This window comes from Tauraco erythrolophus, chromosome 5 (genome assembly GCF_009769465.1).
Source record: "Tauraco erythrolophus isolate bTauEry1 chromosome 5, bTauEry1.pri, whole genome shotgun sequence".
Taxonomy (NCBI): domain Eukaryota; kingdom Metazoa; phylum Chordata; class Aves; order Musophagiformes; family Musophagidae; genus Tauraco; species Tauraco erythrolophus.
In genome coordinates, this window is record NC_141469.1 from 31,142,068 (window position 1) to 31,162,751 (window position 20,684).

General features: G+C 37.8%; 1 protein-coding gene across 4 annotated transcripts in view; it reads left to right on the forward strand.

Moving 5' to 3' along the window:
• Positions 1 to 20,684, forward strand: part of HTT (huntingtin) — an 88,094-nt gene that overhangs the window by 40,061 nt on the left and 27,349 nt on the right. For all 4 annotated transcript variants that reach the window (XM_086611997.1, XM_086611998.1, XM_086611999.1 and 1 more), the window contains 15 exons: positions 584 to 694; positions 1,233 to 1,310; positions 1,924 to 2,147; positions 2,727 to 2,805; positions 2,934 to 3,095; positions 4,021 to 4,076; positions 4,833 to 4,981; positions 5,645 to 5,781; positions 8,412 to 8,528; positions 10,370 to 10,492; positions 11,064 to 11,302; positions 13,710 to 13,852; positions 17,237 to 17,444; positions 18,841 to 18,982; positions 20,189 to 20,368. In XM_086611997.1, the coding sequence (XP_086468123.1) occupies positions 584 to 694; positions 1,233 to 1,310; positions 1,924 to 2,147; positions 2,727 to 2,805; positions 2,934 to 3,095; positions 4,021 to 4,076; positions 4,833 to 4,981; positions 5,645 to 5,781; positions 8,412 to 8,528; positions 10,370 to 10,492; positions 11,064 to 11,302; positions 13,710 to 13,852; positions 17,237 to 17,444; positions 18,841 to 18,982; positions 20,189 to 20,368 (2,148 nt within the window). The remainder of the gene's footprint in view (positions 1 to 583; positions 695 to 1,232; positions 1,311 to 1,923; positions 2,148 to 2,726; positions 2,806 to 2,933; positions 3,096 to 4,020; positions 4,077 to 4,832; positions 4,982 to 5,644; positions 5,782 to 8,411; positions 8,529 to 10,369; positions 10,493 to 11,063; positions 11,303 to 13,709; positions 13,853 to 17,236; positions 17,445 to 18,840; positions 18,983 to 20,188; positions 20,369 to 20,684) is intronic.

Here is a 20,684-nt window from a genome sequence, read left to right on the forward strand (position 1 = left end):
CATCCACCAAAAAAAAAAAAATCCATAACCACCACCAATAAAAACAACCAAAGAACCCCTGATAGGCATTGTCACCCTATTGCTTGTTTCTCTGCTGTCACTAATGCCAGTACCAAATGACCCTTTGCCAACTTGTCAATGTCAGATGGATCCCAATGTCTGTTCTTTCCGCGGTTGTTCCAGGATGAGTAAGCTTTTTCCTCATTAGTCCTCAGGTAACAGAAGATGCATTCCCTAGGGGCTTGGTGATCTGATTTGTATGTTTCAGGAGGTGTATTCTTATTATACCTATTGTGTTTCTGAAAAATACATTATCCTTTCTCCATTACTTGTCAATATCCTACACCTTCACAGATGCTGTAAGTTCCTCAAGCTAGAAGATCTATTTCTTTTTCTTAGTCAAAATGCAGTCCTACCTTTCCAGCAATTCATAAGGAAGTCTAAGCTGTCAGTGGTGTTGACTGAACTATGCTGAAATTTTCGGCAAAAGATTATTTTATGTCAATACCCACTTCTTTCTGTAATTTTTATCTCCTTGTCAAGTAATTGTTAAGAAAAAGTGTTTTTGACTTTTTGGGACCAGGTTACTTTGGATCTCCAGAACAGCAATGAAAAGTTTGGATGTTTCTTACGATCTGCCTTAGATGTTCTGTCTCAAATGTTGGAACTTGCTACTCTTCAAGACATTGGAAAGGTATAAGATTTGTGTGGTTTTTATTTTGTGATTAAGTTGTCCCATCTCTGTGTTGAGAGAGACTATAGTCTTAGAAGCATTGTGCTGCCGCAGTGTTGGGTAAAGTGCTAAAGCAGATTTTCTGGGTTAGGTTGCTGCTGTTGGAAACTGGAGTATTTTTTTACTGTTTAAATTTCATATGGAGATTTTTCTTTCTAGCTAAATCGTTTGCCTTCAGTCATTCTTATGTTGCTACTATATCAATATGTTTAAATATATTTGTTAAATGTCCAAAATGTCAGAAGGCATACTGCTCTCCCTCCTCTCCTGTGTCTTGAATTTTTTTTTCTCCTTAATTGTAGTGTTAGGTGTTGTCATATTTTAAGACTAGGAGGCAGATCTTGAATTTTTATTTCTTTGTGTACTTCCATGATTTCACTTAAATTAGTGAAGTTTTACTTTGGGCAATAGCACCAGGTTTTTTTTTCTGTTTTCATAGTAATGCTTTATATAATGAAGAAAAATGCAATTAGGTGCACTTGTTTTTCTGCTTTTCTAGTGTGTAGAAGAGATTTTGGGATACCTAAAATCATGTTTCAACAGAGAACCAACAATGGCAACAGTTTGTGTACAGCAGGTAAGGCAGTAATTTTTGGTGTCTTACTGGGTGTGGCTAACAATTGGATACTAAAACTGCCATTCTTTTTAAGGAACCAGTGTGAGGAAACTGTAGCCCAGGTGGAGCAGACAGAGCATGTTTTCTTTAATTTTCATGACTCGTTCTGAAACTTGATACCATCTGAATAATAAAGTTTCTTCTTAACTGGTTTCAATTCAAAGAACTATTTTAGCTAATGCTCAGAAAACAAGTTTGTTTCCTACCTTCTCCCAAGTGTGTTCTGTAGCCAGTTAACTACATCAAAAACCTGGAAAGCAAAGAACTGCCTTAGTGATGGATTTCTTGCGGGCTCCCAGTTAAAGGTTTGGGTTCAAGTCATAAAAGCTTAAGTTTGGTAGGAGGCAAGCTTCAGTAGACTATTTTGAGTTGTCACATGGAAATAGCTTCAGTTGCAAAAACAATCATAATCTTTTTGCGTGAGTTATGGATTGTTTCTTTTTTCTGTTTTCTTGTATTTGACTACATGATCCACAGTTTGCACTTTGATCTTTCCTCTTAAATCCTTTAGAAGGATGAGACTTTTTCCTGAAGTGTTAACTTTTTTTTTTCTCCTTTCGATTTTCTTCTCTAGTTACTGAAAACATTGTTTGGGACAAATCTGGCTTCTCAGTACGATGGCTTGTCTTCAAACCCCAACAAAGCTCAAGGCAAAGCTCTACGCTTAGGTTCTTCCAATTTGAGACCTGGTCTCTATCATTATTGTTTCATGGCACCATACACACATTTTACACAGGCCCTTGCTGATGCTAGTCTAAGGAACATGGTTCAGGCTGAGCAGGAACATGATGCTTCAGGGTAACTTTCTTCCCTTGTGATGTAATGTTAACTTGAACTAGAATCTCTTTTTAGTGTTTTTCATAGATGTAGGTATCATAGGGGAGCTGAGTAACTTGAAATTCCAGTATTATGTATTATTTATTTCTTATAGACTTCAGCAGAGTAATTTGTCTTGGTAATGAGAACCTGAATGCAACACTGTATCGGTTATCACTAATGTGTTTTCCAGATCAAAGCTAAATCATTAAAATGGATATCACTTGAGGGTTTTTAAAGCATAATAGTTTTACATGCTTGTATTCAAAACTATTTCATTAATTTGCTAATTATAGCAAACAGTCAGTAAAGGAAAGGCAGAAGGATGACTAAGCAGAGACACTAGAAATTCTTGCGCTACTAGATGTTTGTCCACAATCTATGTGATCTGATCAAAGTGTACTGTAGGTCGTCTCTGCTCTTTTGTTTTACTAAGATTCTTGAAGCAGTCAAGTAGATAAAGAAAAGTTGGCATTGGTAAGACAATATGCATCTAAGGAGAGTGTGTTTTGTCCCTCCATTTTTTAACGTGTTTTTTTTTGTGTGTTTTTTTAATGACAGATGGTTTGATGTGCTGCAAAAAGTTTCTACACAGCTGAAAACTAGCATTACCAGTGCAGCAAAACATCGTGCTGATAAGGTACTTGTATCTGTACTCATGAAACAGCTGTTACCTTAGATTTAAAACGTTTTTCCTCCTTTTAAAACGTAATTTGGTTTTGGAGACCTGCTCAGATATTAGATTACTTTAAAATCTCTCTATTACAGAATGCTATTCACAATCACATTCGTTTATTTGAACCCCTTGTCATAAAAGCATTGAAACAATATACTACAACAACATCGGTACAGCTGCAGAGACAAGTTCTAGACTTGCTTGCTCAACTTGTTCAGCTACGAGTAAACTACTGTCTTCTGGATTCAGATCAGGTTGGTACCTGACCGTTTTTGCAAATTTGTAATACAGAGATCTCGCTAGCAGGCTTAAAGTTTACAGCAAAAATACTTGCAACAATCCGTTCATTTTACTGTAGGTGAAAACAGAGACTTAGAGGAAGGTGAGACTCAGTTTCCCTACCAGCCACAGAGCGCTTCAGATTTCTGGTTTTCTATTGCATATAAATGTCTTTGAGCTGTGCAACAATTATTTAAGAACTGTTCAGCAGATTGGCTTTAGGAATAATATGATGTGGACGATACAGTCAGTGCTGTTAAACCTTCATTTGCAGGTAGAAATATCTTCTTTCTATATTGAGAGTATGGACCTCTGTATGACCGATAGTGAGCATCATGGTTGACAACCATTATTTGATTTTAGTGGTGGGGAGAAGCTAGTGGCAAATACAGTAGTCTGTGTGGTTGTCCGTGTAAGCAGTAAATTTGTAACATAAAACAGATGTTTAAATATTGGATTTATAAACTAGTATGAGTTGCCATACTTAACTTTCCTGTAAGTTCATACAGAGAAATCTTTTCAATGCATGACTAGTTTGGATTTTATTTTGATTTAGAGCTATATTTTTGGTTGGTTCTTAACTACTTTACTGTAGTGCCTCAAATAGTGAGTTACATGAGTGAGAGAGCAAGTTGTACTTGCAAATATATAGATTGTAGATAAAACATGGCATAAGTTCATGCAAACCATAATCAGCTCTAACATCAAGATTCTCAAGATCTTCTATAACTGCAGAGGGAACATTTCATAACATAGTCTAATAAATTATAAGTGTAAATGATTTCCAGTGCCTGTCTTACCTTTCTCTCCTTCCAAAACACGCAGTTTTATAACTGTCAAAATTATTTCAAATGGGAATTAACATCTCCGTATCTGTTGAACGCTTTATTCTCTCTTTAGGTGTTTATTGGATTTGTGCTAAAGCAGTTTGAATACATTGAAGTAGGACAGTTCAGGTACGAAATTAGCAGATACTTTGAGCAGTGTGAATTTACAACTGTTTTGTTCTGAAGCATGTACTAATTAGCTTTGCTGGTTATTTCTACCTTATGAGAAAGGCAGAGTTACATTCTGGGCGATGTGCATGTTTATTCTATGGCTCCAGATGATTTAGGTTCCATGTGGCTAAAGAAGTCAGGAAGTAGCATGGAAAAAAAAAATCTTAAGCTGTGTTGTGCTGTTTTTCCATTTGGTATTGTAAAGCCATTCCTTTGGGATGCCTCCCAAAGCTATGCTTTCAGGAATCAGCACTTCATTGCTAGGATTCAGTTGCTGAAGGGAGAGCTACTTCTTCCTATTATGGATTTAGTGTGAATCTGTGAAACCCTGATCACTTGGTACATTTTGAGTAGTACCTAATAGATCATAAGCAGCGCAGTGAAATTTTTGTCAGCAATTTCTGTTTTTTTTCCTCACACTTGAATTTGTATGAAGAGATAAATGGTTTTTTTGCCCTGTAGTCTCCTACAGAAATACTCCAATGTATGTCATGTGCATTGGATAGTATGTTATAATATTAGTGACTGTGTAGTGGTCAAAACTTGAAAGAAATCCCATAGAAAAAAAAATTGTAAAGAACAGATCAAAAAATTATAGAAACACTGTATGAAAGCAGAACTCATTCTTAAAAAAAGCCTTACTATAAAAAGTAATACTTCATTTTTACTGAAGAGTTGTGCAATTCAAACTTGACACTTTTTTTTTGTTTTCAGGGAGTCTGAAGCAATTATTCCTAATATCTTTTTTTTCCTGGTGTTGCTGTCTTATGAGCGGTATCATTCCAAACAGATAATTGGAATTCCTAAGATCATTCAGCTCTGTGACGGTATCATGGCCAGTGGGAGGAAAGCTGTTACACATGGTAATTTAAAAAAAAAAAAAGGCACCAACACTCAGTAATAGTTCAGCAATAAAACCAGTATTGAATACTAAGGTATAGAAAACTCTATCATACTACTTGTTCCAGAAGACACTAGCTTTTAAATTTTTAATACATGAAATAGGTCTCACCTAATTCCTTCAGGAAGTATATTGTACCCTGCTAACACTGCTACCCCATGTTTTGCATCGTACATAACAGCAACAAAGCTGTTTCAAGTAAAAGCAACAAAGCTTTTACTTGAAACTTCATTAGGTGATAAGTTCATAATATAACAGTACTTCAAAGTACTTTGATTTTAATTCTTAATCCCCTTTCCTTTCCCTCCACTTTCAGCTTTTAAGTAGAAGCATTTCTCATACTTTCTAGTGATTCTGCTGAGAAATACTTTAAAAAATATCTATTTTAGCTCTGACAATGAGCAAATATGTCCGTAATACTTTTTTTTTAAACTAGAAGTAAAAAGATAAACACCATTATGCATAAGCTTGTTTTTTGGGGTTTTTTTGGCTCTTTTAAGAGTGGGTAAAGCCTTTAATAATCTAAAGCCCAGTTTACTTTTAGTAGCTGAACTGTTAGAACAAGAAGCCACTGCTCAAGAGTGTCTTGTCTCATGCTAAAACAAAGAAACAAATCTCATTTCAGCAATACCAGCTCTGCAACCTATTGTTCATGATCTCTTTGTGTTGAGAGGAACGAATAAAGCCGATGCTGGAAAAGAGTTGGAAACACAAAAGGAGGTGGTAGTGTCAATGCTGCTGAGACTTATTCAGTACCATCAGGTAAGGGAGAAGGACGAAGTGTTCCTGTTTACAGTCTACAAGAGGGAAACCTATCTTTGCTAAAAATGTTCAGGCAACATTAATGATTTTTGATACAAAACTTGAACAGCTGGACTCTGTGTGTGATCTGTCCTTATAGAGTATGCAAAGATTTTTTTTCTGGACTGGGAAAATCAGCTTTGTTAGGGGAAAGCTAACAAAGCTTGGGCTGCATCAAGAGGAGCGTGGCCAGCAGGTCGAGGGAGGTGATTCTCCCCCTCTACTCTGCCCTCGTGAGACCTCACTTGGAGTATTGTGTCCAGTTCTGGAGTCCCCAACATAAGAAGGACATGGACCAGTTGGAGAGGGTCCAGAGGAGGGCCACGAAGATGATAAGAGGGCTGGAGCACCTTTCCTATGAGGACAGGCTGAAAGAGTTGGGGCTGTTCAGCCTGGAGAAGAGGAGGCTCCGGGGTGACCTTATAGCGGTCTTCCAGTACCTCAAGGGGGCCTACAAGAAAGATGGGGAGAGGCTGTTCAGGAGGGCCAGTTGTGATAGGACAAGGGGTAATGGTTTTAAAATAGAGGGAGGTAGGTTCAGGTTGGATATTAGGAAAAAATTTTTTACCATGAGAGTGGTAGAACACTGGAACAGGTTGCCCAGAGAGGTGGTGGATGCTCCATCCCTGGAGACGTTCAAGGCCAGGTTGGACGAGGCCCTGAGCAACCTGATCTAGTTGGAGATATCCCTGTTCCTTGCAGGGGATTGGACTAGATGACCTTTGAAGGTCCCTTCCAGCCCTAACCATTCTATGATTCTATGATTCTAAGCTGCTGCACTACAGATCAGTGTTTCAGGTCAAATATCATGTCTGTGGGATTTTGTAGTCAAACCTAGATAACAAAGCACTGAAAAGCTTCAGTTAAGATCATGATCTTGGTTGTGTTGCAGATTGAATAAACAGGAGGGTAGCAGAAGAGTTTTATTAAATTGGGATTCAAGGAACTTAGAAGAATGGGAGTGAAAGTGGGAGAGGACAGGATTAAAAGTAGGAAACGTTGCATAGAGATGATTTGGGCATTGCTGTACAATAGCAATATCTTCAATAACATTTAAAAATATTAATTACTTGAATAACCTAATGAAACTGGTAGTTAGATGGTTGTTAGCACTTACTACTTTGCCCCAGACTTCATGGGTCTGGAAAACATGATTCTGCCCCGTAGGAGTATAAAAATTACTTTCTGCAATACACTTTGTTTAAAAGAAAGACATAAAAATGATTTTAAGAGAAGTGACATAGTTAACATGGAATCATACAGCTTATTCAGGTGTTTAACAAACTTAATGTGTTTTTCCTTTCATCCTGTGAAAATGCAGTTCTAGTGTATGCTAATGTTAGCAATGTATTTTCTGAGAATAGATGGGGAAAAAAAGCAGTACATCTTGTCAAAATAATTTTCTAGAACTGCATGTTCAGATTGGGATAATTTTGTGTATCCACATTTTCTTTTGAATTTGTAGTTTTATAATCCTAAAATGACTAAGATAACTATATTAAATGACACTCTGCAGACACATGATGTGAAATAATGAATAACTTTGTTACATAAGGTACTGCAATTGCTAGCAGATCCCCTTCTGACACAATTAACCTATTGAAGACCACCCATGCACTGCTCTTCCCACACCATCCCAACTGGAGTTCTTACTCTGTCCTGTTCTGCTTGTGCAGTACGTATAGACTAACCCCTGGGCAGTTCTGTTGTTCCCTGTCTGTGGCTGGGATGTTCTGCAGTGGTGTCCCTGTGATTTGAGAGGCTCCAGGGTGCTTCAGTCATTCAGTCCAGAATCGCTACCTCCTCTCTCATGAGAAAGCCTTTTGGAAAGAAAGTCATCTGGTGATCTCTTGTTCTTTTTTTTTTTTTAATTGGCTGCGTATCTGAATCTGAACTACTTGAATTTCTCTTACAAATGTTCCATCTAACTAGTTTTCTGAACCAGATTCTTTTGTCCCACTTTCCAGTCTATATATTGACATTTCTGCTTGCTCTGTCTTTGGCCTGTCTATCCTTGAAAGTGTGATCTCCATAGCCCTCAAACCAGTAATACATCCAGCTACTAGAAGTGATCCTTGCTGTTGGTGTGCTCCATTATATGCTGTCTTATAAACTTTTCTATGAAAGTGATATATCTCAGGTTAATGAGCTCCGTAAAAATGTCTGTTCTATTTTCTGACCAAATTTAAACTGTATTTAAGCTTGAGCAAAGAAAAAGCTACATGTGGGAAATTGCTCTCTTCCTTCTTCCCCTTTGTTGAGTATGCAGTGTGGCATTTAGATATAGTATCCTTTGTTTGAGTAGTCTTTTGACAAATGCCATTTAAAAAGGACCAAGAGAGCTTTTTTTCCCCTAGTTTGTAAAAGTAATGGGAAAATTCTTAATAATAATAAAAAAGGGTCATAATTAAGAAGCTTTTAGCCTGAAAGTGATGTTTTAAAAACATTGTATGATTTCTTATGTGGATTTTATTTTCTTTTTGCTTTTTGGTAGATGGATGAAAATGTAAATATTTTTCCCATTACAGGATTAGTTAAACTTTTCCTGTTAGTGTGGGTGTTTACTTACATTCTTTTGGACTTTTCCTCAGGTGCTAGAAATGTTCATCTTAGTATTGCAACAGTGTCATAAAGAAAATGAAGACAAATGGAAGAGACTGTCCCGACAAATCGCTGACATTATTCTCCCAATGCTTGCAAAACAACAGGTTGTTGCATGAATTTTTTTATTCTATAAACATCTAAAAGAATTGTTAGAATGTATGCATCAATGATGACTTTGGGTATTGTGACTTTTTTAATTATTTCTTTTTTTAATACAAAGGCAGATTTTCTGGAACGTGTGGTTGCCATATCTGGAAAAACAATTACTGCAGAGTAAACTAAGTCTTTGAAATGATGAAGGTCATATTTCAGTGCATGAAGTATGTGCAGTGTCTTCAAGGCTGTTTCCAGATGAAGCTCATTCTACTTCTCTTACATGATTATATTAGAGCACTTAAAGATTATATTAGAGCATCATTAAATGATGTGAAGAATCTCCTATTTAGAGAGTGTCAAAATTGTTTTTTTGTAACTGCAGTGCATCTAGTTGCATTTTTTTCATAGTGAGAGGAATGAAAAGACATGGTCCGAAACTGCATTAATAAATCAAAAAATCATGGAATAGTTGAGATTGAAATGGACCTCTAGGTATTGTCTTCTCCTCAAAGCAGAGTCTACTGGAGAAGGTTATTTAGGAGTGTGTCCAGTCAAGTTTTGACAGTCTTCAAGGATGTAGCCTCCATAACCTTTCTGGGCAACCTCTTCCAGTGTCTGAGCATCCTTAGAGGTGGAAAATAAGTAAATAAAAACACCCTGTATTTAAATTGAATTTCGTGTATTTCAGCTTGTGCCCATTAAGTCTCATCCTGGCACTGGATATCACTGAAAAGATTCCTGCACTCTCTTCTGTACTTGTCATCTCCTCCCCCTGTTTCTTGTGGTCAGATACTTGTACACGTTAAGATCCCCGAGCCTTCTCTAGGCTGAACAATCTCAGCTGCCCCTTGCATGACAGATTCTCCAAGCCTCTAACCATCTGTGTGGCTTTATGCTGGACTCCCTCCATTGTGTGCATGTCTCTCTTTCTAGACTAAACATTGGGGATGGAGAGTAGGCCCTTTATATCTGGGAAGAAAAGATGACTTGTTTCAGGAGAAAGATTTTCAGTGCAGCTCCATATGCAACGGAGGACTTGTATTCGATACAGCTTTTGTGGAATTAGAAACACCTACTTCAAGGCTAAAAAGTAAAAGTAGTGAAATTGTGCCTGTAATGTTCTTTATCCATGATGGCAGATCCCCACTCCCTTGAGGAGATCTCATGGTTGGGGCGAGTGGGCAATTATTGCAGATCAGACAACAGTTTTTGAGCAAAGCTAAAATGCTGGCAAATTGAAATGGCTGTTATTTTGTGTGGACGTGCTCAACTGTCAAATTGTTTAAGCAAGATAGGGTCATCCAGATTCCAAGTCTAGTCCTTTGCTTTTTGCAATTGATTGTTTTATAATTTATCTAAAAAATTGATCAAGTAAAGTGTCCTACCTCTGTTGCTGCAGTGTAATACCATTGTAGTTGTTCACTTTTCTGATGATTAGGAATTTTTTTTCTCCTAGTTACCTGCTTAAGTTTGCTCACGACCAGCATTGCTTTCTATAAATATGCCTGGTAGGATGTGCAGGGAGGAGAAAAGTTTTTATGTTTTATGACAAGTCAGTCTTCTGGTCTCATTCTCTGAATATGACACATTTCTCCTATTGGTGGTGGTATGCATATTGAACTTCATATAATAGATTTTGTCTGTATTCTCAAACTCCTCTGTAGGAAGGCCTGGAATGAAACTTTAATTTACCTTTCATAGCTTTTGCTTGCTCTGAATTTTGTACTGTAAAGGACAGCTTTATTACACACAGATTGTCTTGAAATGTTTAAAAAATGAAATAGTAGTTTTATATTGCAGTTACCTTTAGTGGATAGCTACAAATCAGTTTTGTGGTTTTCTTTTACAGATGCATATTGACTCTCATGATGCTCTGGGAGTATTGAACACTTTGTTTGAAATTTTGGCTCCTTCATCCCTTCGCCCTGTAGACATGCTTTTAAGGAGTATGTTTGTTACTCCTAAAACAATGGTAAGCAATTCTTTCCAGAGAACAGAAAATCTGGTGTCTTTAAAAACAAGAAAAGCTTGTGTTTCTCTCTCTTAATTTGCAATGTGCTGTTAAACTACCTGCAGCAGGTTTTAGGAAAGAATTGGATAGGGCTAATATGATTTACCAGCTGGGAGCACTTTGTACAGGAACATTCCACTTATGGATTAAATAGAATCATAGAATTCTGTGATTCTATGGATTACTTGCCTTCATTTTGTATTTTGAGGATCAGAAGTGTAGAGACACATACTGTTACAATAAATTCTAGAATGCAATTCAATAGGTAAATCACATTTTTTTTAATTCAAGTATTAGTACTATTTTTATAGTTGAGGGATTGTTTAACAGAGTGAATATAAGCTTGACAGTTACCACAAGAACAGCATTTTGAAATACCTGAACATAAATTATTTCCTGCTTGCTCCATTCTCAAAAGGGTCTAATTTTATACAAAAGTTAAAGAAAATACTAATTTTTTTGAATACATTGCAAAGTTGTGTTGTTCAACTTCAGAAGTATTCCATCTTCTGCGTTTTTGTGTTTGTTTTAGGCATCAGTGAGTACTGTCCAGCTATGGATTTCTGGGATTTTAGCTATACTAAGAGTTCTGATTTCACAGTCAACAGAAGACATCGTTCTATCCCGTATACAAGAGCTTTCCTTCTCACCATATTTGATTTCGTGTCAAGCAATTAACAGGCTGAGAAGTGGAGAAAATAACATATCCGTACCAGAGGATCGCACTGAGGTTAAACAGGCTAAATATCTACCTGAAGAGACATTTTCTAGGTAAGTTGTCTTTTGAATAACTTAGGGGAAAGATTAAGATTTCTGAGAAATTGTGCAATATGTACACATGTATAGAACTGTTCTCTGGTAGGAATAAAGTCTGTTAATAAGTCGGTATGGGAAGAATGTGTGTGGAGAAAGCAGTAATGAGATGGACGGTAGAGGGAGGAGATGAGCAGTTTGTAGTAGGGGCTTTGAGCTGTTCTGGTACCTCTTCTTGAGTCGAGTGAAGAACCTAATGGAGGTGTTAAAATGGGTGAATCCTGGACTTGTTACAATCAGTTCTGAAAACTTAACTGGTTAACCCTTTCCTTCCTCCTTGTGTGGGGACTGAAATATGAGTCGTGCCGTTGTGGTAGGTTGATCCTGGCTGGACACCAGGTGCCCACCAAAACTACTCTATCACTCCCCTCCTTAGCTGGACAGGGGAGAGAAAGTATAACAAAAGGTTTGTTGGTCATAATAAGGACAGGGAGAGATCACTCACCAATTACTGTCACGGGCAAAACAGACTCAACTTGGGGAAATTCGTTTAATTTATTACCAATCAAATCAGAGTAGGATAATGAGAAATAAAAACGAATCTTAAAAACACCTTCCCCTCACCCCTCCCTTCTTCCTGGGCTCAACTTCACTCCTGATTTTCTCAGCCTTCTCCCCCCGAGCAGTGCAATGGGACATGGAATGGGAGTTGCAGTCAGTTCATCACATGCTGTCTCTGCTGCTCTTCCCCTGCTCCAGTGTGGGGTCCCTCCTGTAAAAGACAGTTCTCTATGAACTTCTCCAAGGCAAGTCCTTCCCACAGGCTGCAGTTCTTCATGAATGGCTCCAGCGTGGGTACCTCCCAAGGGGTGCAGTCCTTGAGAAACGGACTGCTCCAGTGTGAGTTGCCCACGGAGTCACAAGTCCTGCCAGCAAATCTGCTCCAGCAGGGGCTCCTCTCTCCACAGGTCCTTCCAGGAGCCTGCTCCGGCACAGGCTTCCCATGGGGTCACAGCCTCCTTTGGGTATCCACCTGCTCTGCCATGGGGTCCTCCAGGGACTGCAGGTGGATCTCTGCTCCACCATGGACCTTGATGGGTTGCAAGGGGACAGCCTGCCTTACCATGGTCCTCACCAAGGGCTGCAGGAGAATCTCTGCTTGGGTGCCTGGAGCTCCTCTTCTCCTTCCTTCTTCACTGGCCTTGGTGTCTGCAGAGTTGTTTGTTTCACATATTCTCACTCCTCTCTCCAACTGCAATTGCTGTTGTGCAGCAACTTTTTCCCCTTCTTAACTATGTTATCACAGAGGTGCTACCACAGTCACTGGTTGGCTTGGCCTTGGTTAACAGTGGGTCCATCTTTGAGCCAGCTGACATTGGCTCCATTGGTCATAGGAGAGTCTTCTAACAGCTTCTCACAGAAGTCACCTCTGGAGCTCTCCCACTACCAAAACCTTGCCACGCAAACCCAATGTGCCCCTTAATAGAAGCCCAGGTTCTGAACTAGAATCTTGGCAGCAGATGGACTCTATATTAAGCTTGTCCTGCTCTTTATTTCCTGTTTTTAAAGAGGTGGCTTTGTCTAGTTAGCTTCCCATGCTGATGTTCTCAGAGTGAGAAACTTGAAGCAAAAGAAATGTGGAGAAATGGCAGTGGTGTTATGTTGACATGATGTTTGTCATTAAGGCATTATGTTTTAATGTGGTGGGAAGCATTTGAAATAGCTATTTGTCTAAGTAAACTTTTTACTCAAGTGTGGAACTTCAGATAGAAATAAAATGATGTTTCTTATCATACAGCTGGCTGTGAGGGTGATAGGTAAAGGGAAAAAGGGCTTCTGGACTCTCTTAATGTGACCTTGTGTCCAACAGGAGTGACTTGAAGAATGATTATGGTCAGGAGCAAGGATTGCTTTCCTCAAATGCCCTTTTCTGGTCTTTCTTTTGATATTCCTTCCACTCCCCCTGGCCCCAGCTGGAGGTTAGATACAGAACCTGTGTGGTAGAGTGTGGATAGATGAGACTGTAAACAGCTAAATTACTGTGACTTGCTGAGTTACCCCTCCTCAGCTGAGCTCCAGTAACTGTCATGATGTGTTTTTAACTCATTGCAGATCACTATAAAGACACCATAACATGTTGAATGTTTACTGTGTGAGGTGGGCTGGTGTATGCATGCTATCATGACTTTAGCTGATGGGTAGATTATTGAAGTGCTTGTGATCATCTCTCCGTACCTATAGCATGATATTTGTTTTAGGTCAACCTGTTCTATAGCATTTAATTTAGCATCCCATTTAGGATGAATGGACAAGAACTTCATATTTGATTTTTCAAATTTACTGAGTTTCATAGGCAAACCTCATCTTACTCTGAAATGTGTTGCATTGGTAGTTTCTCTGTTGATCGTATACATGGTTTTTCAAGGTTCTTACTACAACTGGTTGGCATTCTACTGGAAGATATTGTTACCAAACAACTGAAAGTGGACATGAATGAACAGCAACATACTTTCTACTGCCAGGAGCTGGGCACGCTGCTTATGTGCTTAATACATATCTTCAAATCAGGTAATACTTTAAACAATGCCTCGTGTTGTAGCATGCAGTGGCGGGGTGTTTTTTCAGTTCTGAGACAATGGTTGAATGCATTGAACTACTGAAAAGGAGTATGTAGGTGCTGAAGGCATTCTGTCCTGCTCAGTATAAAGAAACCCCCAAACTTACAGCTCGTGCATGCTGGGCACAATTTCACTTTTTTTTCTGTTTATGTGGGGAGAAAAAAAAAGGTAACTAGTGACTTCATCTCTCCTTTTAACTGTCTAAAAAACTTTTAGTCCAAAAGTTCAAAGCATTCCAAATTTGGGGCTATATTTCTCATGGTTTTTCTAAATTTGGAGGTTCGTAGGTGTGTCCAGGCTTAACTTACTGAGTTGCAGACCACTGGTTCAAACTCATGACAATGTATGTTCCTGTTCTTTGTCATAATTAATAAAAGCATACCAAAAAAATCCCAAACAAACAACCAAAAACTAGAACCAGAAAAGTAAGAAAGGTAGTCCTGTTCCAGCTAGCTAGCTGCTCTTGAGATCTTTTTTTTCAGGCTTGGGAATTCTGCCTCAGGTGTCTTCTGTTAGATATCCTATCTCTGGCACTTGAATAATTCCCTAGTCCTTAGCCTGGTTCCTTAGTCTTATTTTCCTAATGGTGGCAGTCTCTTCCCTTTCTTTTCTTTCTTTATTGCGTCTGTCCTTTTTGCCTTCTGTTTTGCAATCTGCAGTTGAAATCCAGCCTTGGATTACAGTAGTTGGCTGCGATTTAAAAGGTCTTGGCACAAGTCCCTGGTTCTTCGTAGACTTCCTTGCTGATATGGGACAAGGAGCTCCCTGTTCCATGGCCTCATCTGTAAAATGGGAGTTACAGTACTTCACTACTTAGCAGACGCAAATAACAAAAAAAGTGCATGCAGAATACTGTTAGGCATTTAGCATGATTCTGTGCTCCATTATGTCACATCAACATCTTAATTTTTAAGCTCTTCCTACAGATTTCAGTTCTAAAGTCCTGTCTTGAGAAAAAAAACTTGGTTCTGTTCCTGTTATTGCTACCAGCTGCTTCTTGCAAACATAAGTATTGTAGGTGTAGACTTAGAATAAGTAAATAAAGTGCTGGTGGAAGTGTTCTGGGTCTTCAGCTGATTCTCTATCAAAGCTCAAAGCTTCTGCATTGCCTTGATTTAACTTTCAGTAGCTTTATTCCTCCTAATCTTCAGTGACAGTAACAGGTAGAAAAGTGAATGGGAAACCAATTGAATTACATTGTGAGAGTTTGTGCTGCTGTGGTGGATGATGTTTTGACTTTTGACTTGTCAGAAAGGAGCTTCAGTTTAAGAACTGGAGTCCACTAAACCTAAGTTCTTGCCGCAAAGACTCCAGCGTTGTGAGTGGAGAGGCACAAAATATGGTGATAGTTACCAAAGCCTTCCTTGATCTTTTTTTTTTTTTGAAGCCATCTTTAGGGCACAGGACTCTGGATGCAGTGAGTGGTAGTTCTCTTTTCCCATGCATCTGTTACAATAGTAACTGAAGTGTGAATGCTATTAATTGCTGTTATGAAGAAACATTTGAAACAAATATTATAACAAGTAACTTAGGCCAAGGTAATTTGGAGTAATCCATTAAGTGGTGACAAGCCAGGACTAATGAAATGAGAAAATCAAGCTGGTGATTGAAATCAGGGAAGTTGGTTCTTCCATGGTTGGAGCTGGGCATAATGGAACAGGCAGGCTGAGGTAGTTCTGCTGCAGAGACTGGCTTCCAGTCTGCACTGAGAGTCTTGCTAGCAACTATGTAGAGATTTTCATGACAAATTAAAATTAAATATTAAAATACTCATGCATAGCACTGGGATATGTGTATTGCTTGATCCCTAGAAATGAATTTAATCTAAGACTACAAGTCAACTCTAAATACTGATAGTAATGTGATTCCCTGATATGATGTAACAGAGTAGAAGGAAAGCTGTTCAGACACTTGGGCTGTATTTTCATGTCGTGGCATTTTCTTTCAGGTTTAGTCTTAGTGTTAACTAAGTGCCTGGTTTTGTAGTACTTCTTTTTTTGTTCAGTTAAAACTCTATAATTTTTTTCTTTTTAAGTTATACTCTCCTAACTGCAGGTGCAGCTTATAGTGACTTGTATCTGGGAACATAGACTAAGGTATTCTGACATTTTTAACCACTATTCTACTTAGATGCTTATAGTTTTTTCAAAATGTGAAATTGCTGACTCCTACGTAGTCAACTATAGGAGGCTTCCAGATTAGAAATGAACATTTTCAGTGTGCTACTTAAAAGTTAATGGAAATAAAAGGCATAGACAAAGTGAAAAGATTAGCATGTGGTGACTTTCATGACTGTAGAAAGTCACTAGGTGGTGCAATTACTGCAAATACAGGAAGCTGGAATGGAAACAGTGCCGGTTTGCTAGTAAGTGGAACTCGAGTTTTGAGACTCAGTTATTTTTCCCAGTCTTTGCTGTTTGTGTATTTATCGATCCTGAGGGCAGCTTAAACTGGTCCGCATGGCTGTGGAATTTACAGCTTCATTATTCTCTGTATCTGGCAATGCAAGCAAGCAACACTATAGATCTCTGTTATTCTGATTAGCTTTTGTGTTTTATCGGGTTCTGAATAAACTCTTTTTCCCCTGATCTGATCTTATAGAAACTCAAAAAGTCCTGTACCTTTAGACAGCTTTAAGTTTTTTCCATTTTCCTTGTTCTCCCTTCTGTCATTTTGGCATATGAATACAGAATCAGCAAGTCAGAAAGCAAAATTCAGTGTTTAGTATGCAGGGTAATGACTTTTCTCCACTTAAAAACATATACTTTTTGCACTTTAGAATTTGGGTGGAAGGAGGGTGTCAGTTTAGTTTCAACTGAATGTATTTGGGAAGCCCTAATCTGAAGTACGAGACTTGTAAGTGATCTTCCTTAGTATGTAGAATAGTAGTTACAGCATGGTTCTTAATTAGAACTTCTGTGTTTTATTTTATAAAACAAACAAACAAAACAAACAAAAAACCACTAAACAAAAAAATCCCCCCAAATCCTGGTCTGTAGCTAACAATTTTAAATTTGGTAAGATTTTCATGTATCAGATACTTTTTGATGATGACAGAGGAAAAGTTCAGAATATAGGTTTCATTCCAATTCTAGTCTGATCTAAAACATTATTTATTGAATCTGGGAGCTGGTCATTACTGGTTTGCACACTCCCCTTGGGCAAACTCCATGACTTGCCTTGCATTTGTAAAACCACTTAGAATATATTCTTCTTCCAGGAATGGTAGTGGCTTATGAAACAAGATTGTATTCTTAGGGTGCTCTGAAAAATTTTAAAACTTCAGAATTCAGACTGGAGCGTAGTTACTCTAACATGCTTTGATTGTTTTCAGGGATGTTTAGAAGAATCACAGCTGCAGCCACCAGACTTTTTACAGGAGACGGATCTGATGGTAGTTTCTATACTCTTGAAAGTTTGAGTGACCTTGTTCAGTCAATGATTCCCACGCATCCTTCTTTAGTTCTCCTCTGGTGTCAAATCCTGCTTCTTGTCAATTATACCAACTACAACTGGTGGTCAGAAGTGCATCAAACCCCAAAGTAAGATTGTTTTTGATCCCTAGTGGTAGTAATGTGTCTTCAATTATATTTGCAAAAATTATATTAAAAAATAATCTAGCTTTTTATCTGCTGAGCCTGTCAGCCTGTTGAATAGTACTATTTGAATTCTGAAATAGATAGTTTGCCTTTCCTTTAGGTGTATACATATTGTCTGTTCTGATATCAGTATGCCACTAAGGATGTGTCCTGCCCTCAGTTGTTCCTCAAGAGAACTACCGGATAACCTCTCCACTTTCAAGAAGGTGTCATCTGTGTACTACTTTAATTAAAATTGTGGAAATAACTAAACCAAAATATTCAGTATTTCAGATTTCATGTTCATATGGAGACATGATATTTCACCTTCTAGCAAATAACCAGCCATGCAACTGATATACACTGCTGTGTTTATGAAAATACAATCTGATCAGTATAACTGTAACTAATTATAATTGTAACTGTTCTCTGTTCTCAGTGGGTCTATTACTAAATGCTATGAAAACATAGTATCAGCACCACGCTGATCCAGTAGCATCTAGCACCATAGTAAGCTCACTTAAGGTTAGTTGTATGAATTTCAGAGATTTGGTCTAAAATTAGTGTGCTCTTGGTCTGAAGGTAGTTCATCCCACCTGGCAGGCATTGGTATGATTCATCCTCTGGGATTAAGGAAGATACCCCGCTATGTGGGTGGGTATCCCTCTGTGTTAACTGTAGAGGGAGATTAACAACTGGCTGAAGAGACATTTCTGATGCTTGTACGGTGAATGTTAGGGAAGACTAATCTTGCTTCACAACATGAGTGGATCGGTATTTGCTCAGAAGTGAGATTCTTGCCTCAGTTCAACCTCATGATGTGAAAAAATAATTCTAATTTGAGGAAACATGAAATTACCAGGCTTATACGCAAAGTAGGGCAACGAAAATAGCTAAGGCGACATCTGCTATTTGTTGCAGTTTTCTTTTTTGATTTATTGATTTCAGCTCTATTTTTTTCCTGGGTTGGGGCATCACTTTCGATCTGACGTAAGCCAAATCAGTGCTCTTGAGCACTTAGTCGAGAGAAGAAAATACAGAGTTAGGCTCTGTTATCCTGCCAGATATGCAATAGCCTGTGTTTTTCTTTTAAATAACCTACTTAGTTTTTCAGACTGTCTAAGGAAGTAATAAGCACGGAACAAAAAAGTGATACTGCAGTTGTTAGAAAGTAAAGAGCTGATGGAAAGCAAAGTGTTCGCTTCAAAGCAAGATAATGTTTGAAAGAAGTTTCTAGGAAAATAAATATTATGTAAGGATGTTGGTCACATTCCAAACAACTTGATCGTTAATGTTTCAGTAGCCATAGTAATAAAATATAATACTAAAATATTAACAAAATATGATGTGTTTCTTGCAGGAGACACAGTCTCTCTACGACTAAACTGCTTAGCCCTCAGATATCTGGAGACAGTGATGAATCCAATTCAGAGTCTAAACGTGGCATGTGCAATCGAGAGATAGTGAGAAGAGGAGCGCTCATTCTTTTTTGTGACTATGTTGTAAGTTTTTAATTATGAATTTTATAACTATAGTTTTGAGTTATGTTATTATGCTGACAGTCTTTTATTACTGATGTGCATTAATTGAATCTGTCTGGTTTACAAGCGAAAAATGAAGACTCGTGAATGTGGTGCTTCTGTAAGCTTAGGTATGAACTCATTTGGCTTTTTTTTATATTCTGAACTGAGGATTCTCTTGGCTTGTAAAGGATACCTGGTGGCTAATCAAATTATCTGCTTGGTGTCATATTCCTTACTTGTGAGGTGCTACACACTAGTGTTCAACTTCCCAACATCAGTAGCAGCATGGTGTCTAGGAATCAACAAATTTTAGTCTTTATACCTTAAAAGGAGAGGTTTTACATTAACATTTAACTTCCATTTTGGTTCTCTAATGAGAGCAGTTCATGTGGCTTTGGCCTCTTGCTGCCTCAATGATAGCATTACAGTTCACTGGGAACTTCTGAAGTGAATCTTCCCGTAATATCTAGTATTGCACTTTAGTTTGCATGGCAGAGCAGTTCTGGAGCAAGCAAACTGCATTCCTTTCAGAGTCAACTAAACCAAAAGCTATGTTTAAGAAGCATTTCAAATACTAGTGGACATTGAGTCATCAGAGTCAGATTAGTGGTAGTCTGAGGTAAAACTCTCCAAAACCTCTTTACTGGGTAGTGTCAGCATCACCTGGTTACCTCTACAGGTGTTTTCATGTTGCATTGCACTGCTGGTTGATACACACATAGCCTCTGTAGAAATTAATTATTGACAGATCTCTTGGAATTTGCTTTCCAAAAATTATTCATCTTGTGCTTAAGGCCAGTAGTAACAAGGAATCTTTAAAAAGAAGCCTAAACGAAAATCATGTTTTACAAGAAGACTGTGTGTGCATGTTTATTTCAAACATGAAAAGTAACATCTTTGAATTGACCTTCTCTTTACTTGTTTTTAACCTGGATTTTTAATGTTTCAAAAAAAAAAAATTATGAATTCATTATAAATATCTTAATTTGCAAGAAGTTCAAAAGCATTTGGAAAATTTGTTATGTAAAAATAATGATGATATTAAAATATAGACACTTCATGCCATTATTTTAGAACAGTTACCAGAATTATATATGAAATACTTCTTATTGTATGAAGTTTTCAGTAATTAAATGCTTAACATGGGTATTACTGGAATCGGATTTTAATTTTTTTCCCCTTTAGTGTCAAAACCTACACGATTCAGAACACTTGACCTGGCTTATTGTGAATCATGTTCAAGACTTGATTAATCTGTCTCATGAACCTCCAGTACAAGACTTTATTAGTGCTGTTCACAGGAATTCAGCAGCCAGTGGTCTCTTCATCCAGGCCATTCAGTCACGGTGTGAGAATCTTGCAGCCGTAAGTTTTAACTTTTTTACTTTTTTTTAAAGAATAAAGTCATTTATATTTCAGCGTAAGTTTAATGAGTTAAGCATGCAAATTCTGACATTTCTGGGTCACTTACTAACTTCTAATTTTAGTTTTAAAGTCACTTCTTAAAACATGCAAACGCTGAACCTTATAATATATTAGCAACTTCAGTATCAGATGTGTTCCAATCCATCAAATCTATGAATTCAAGAAGAGTTGGTTAAGCTGCTTTTCTTCCTTCCTGGGTATTACCGCTGCATAAAAAATATCCAAAGTGTAAATTAAAGCTGTAACCTTCGTCTTT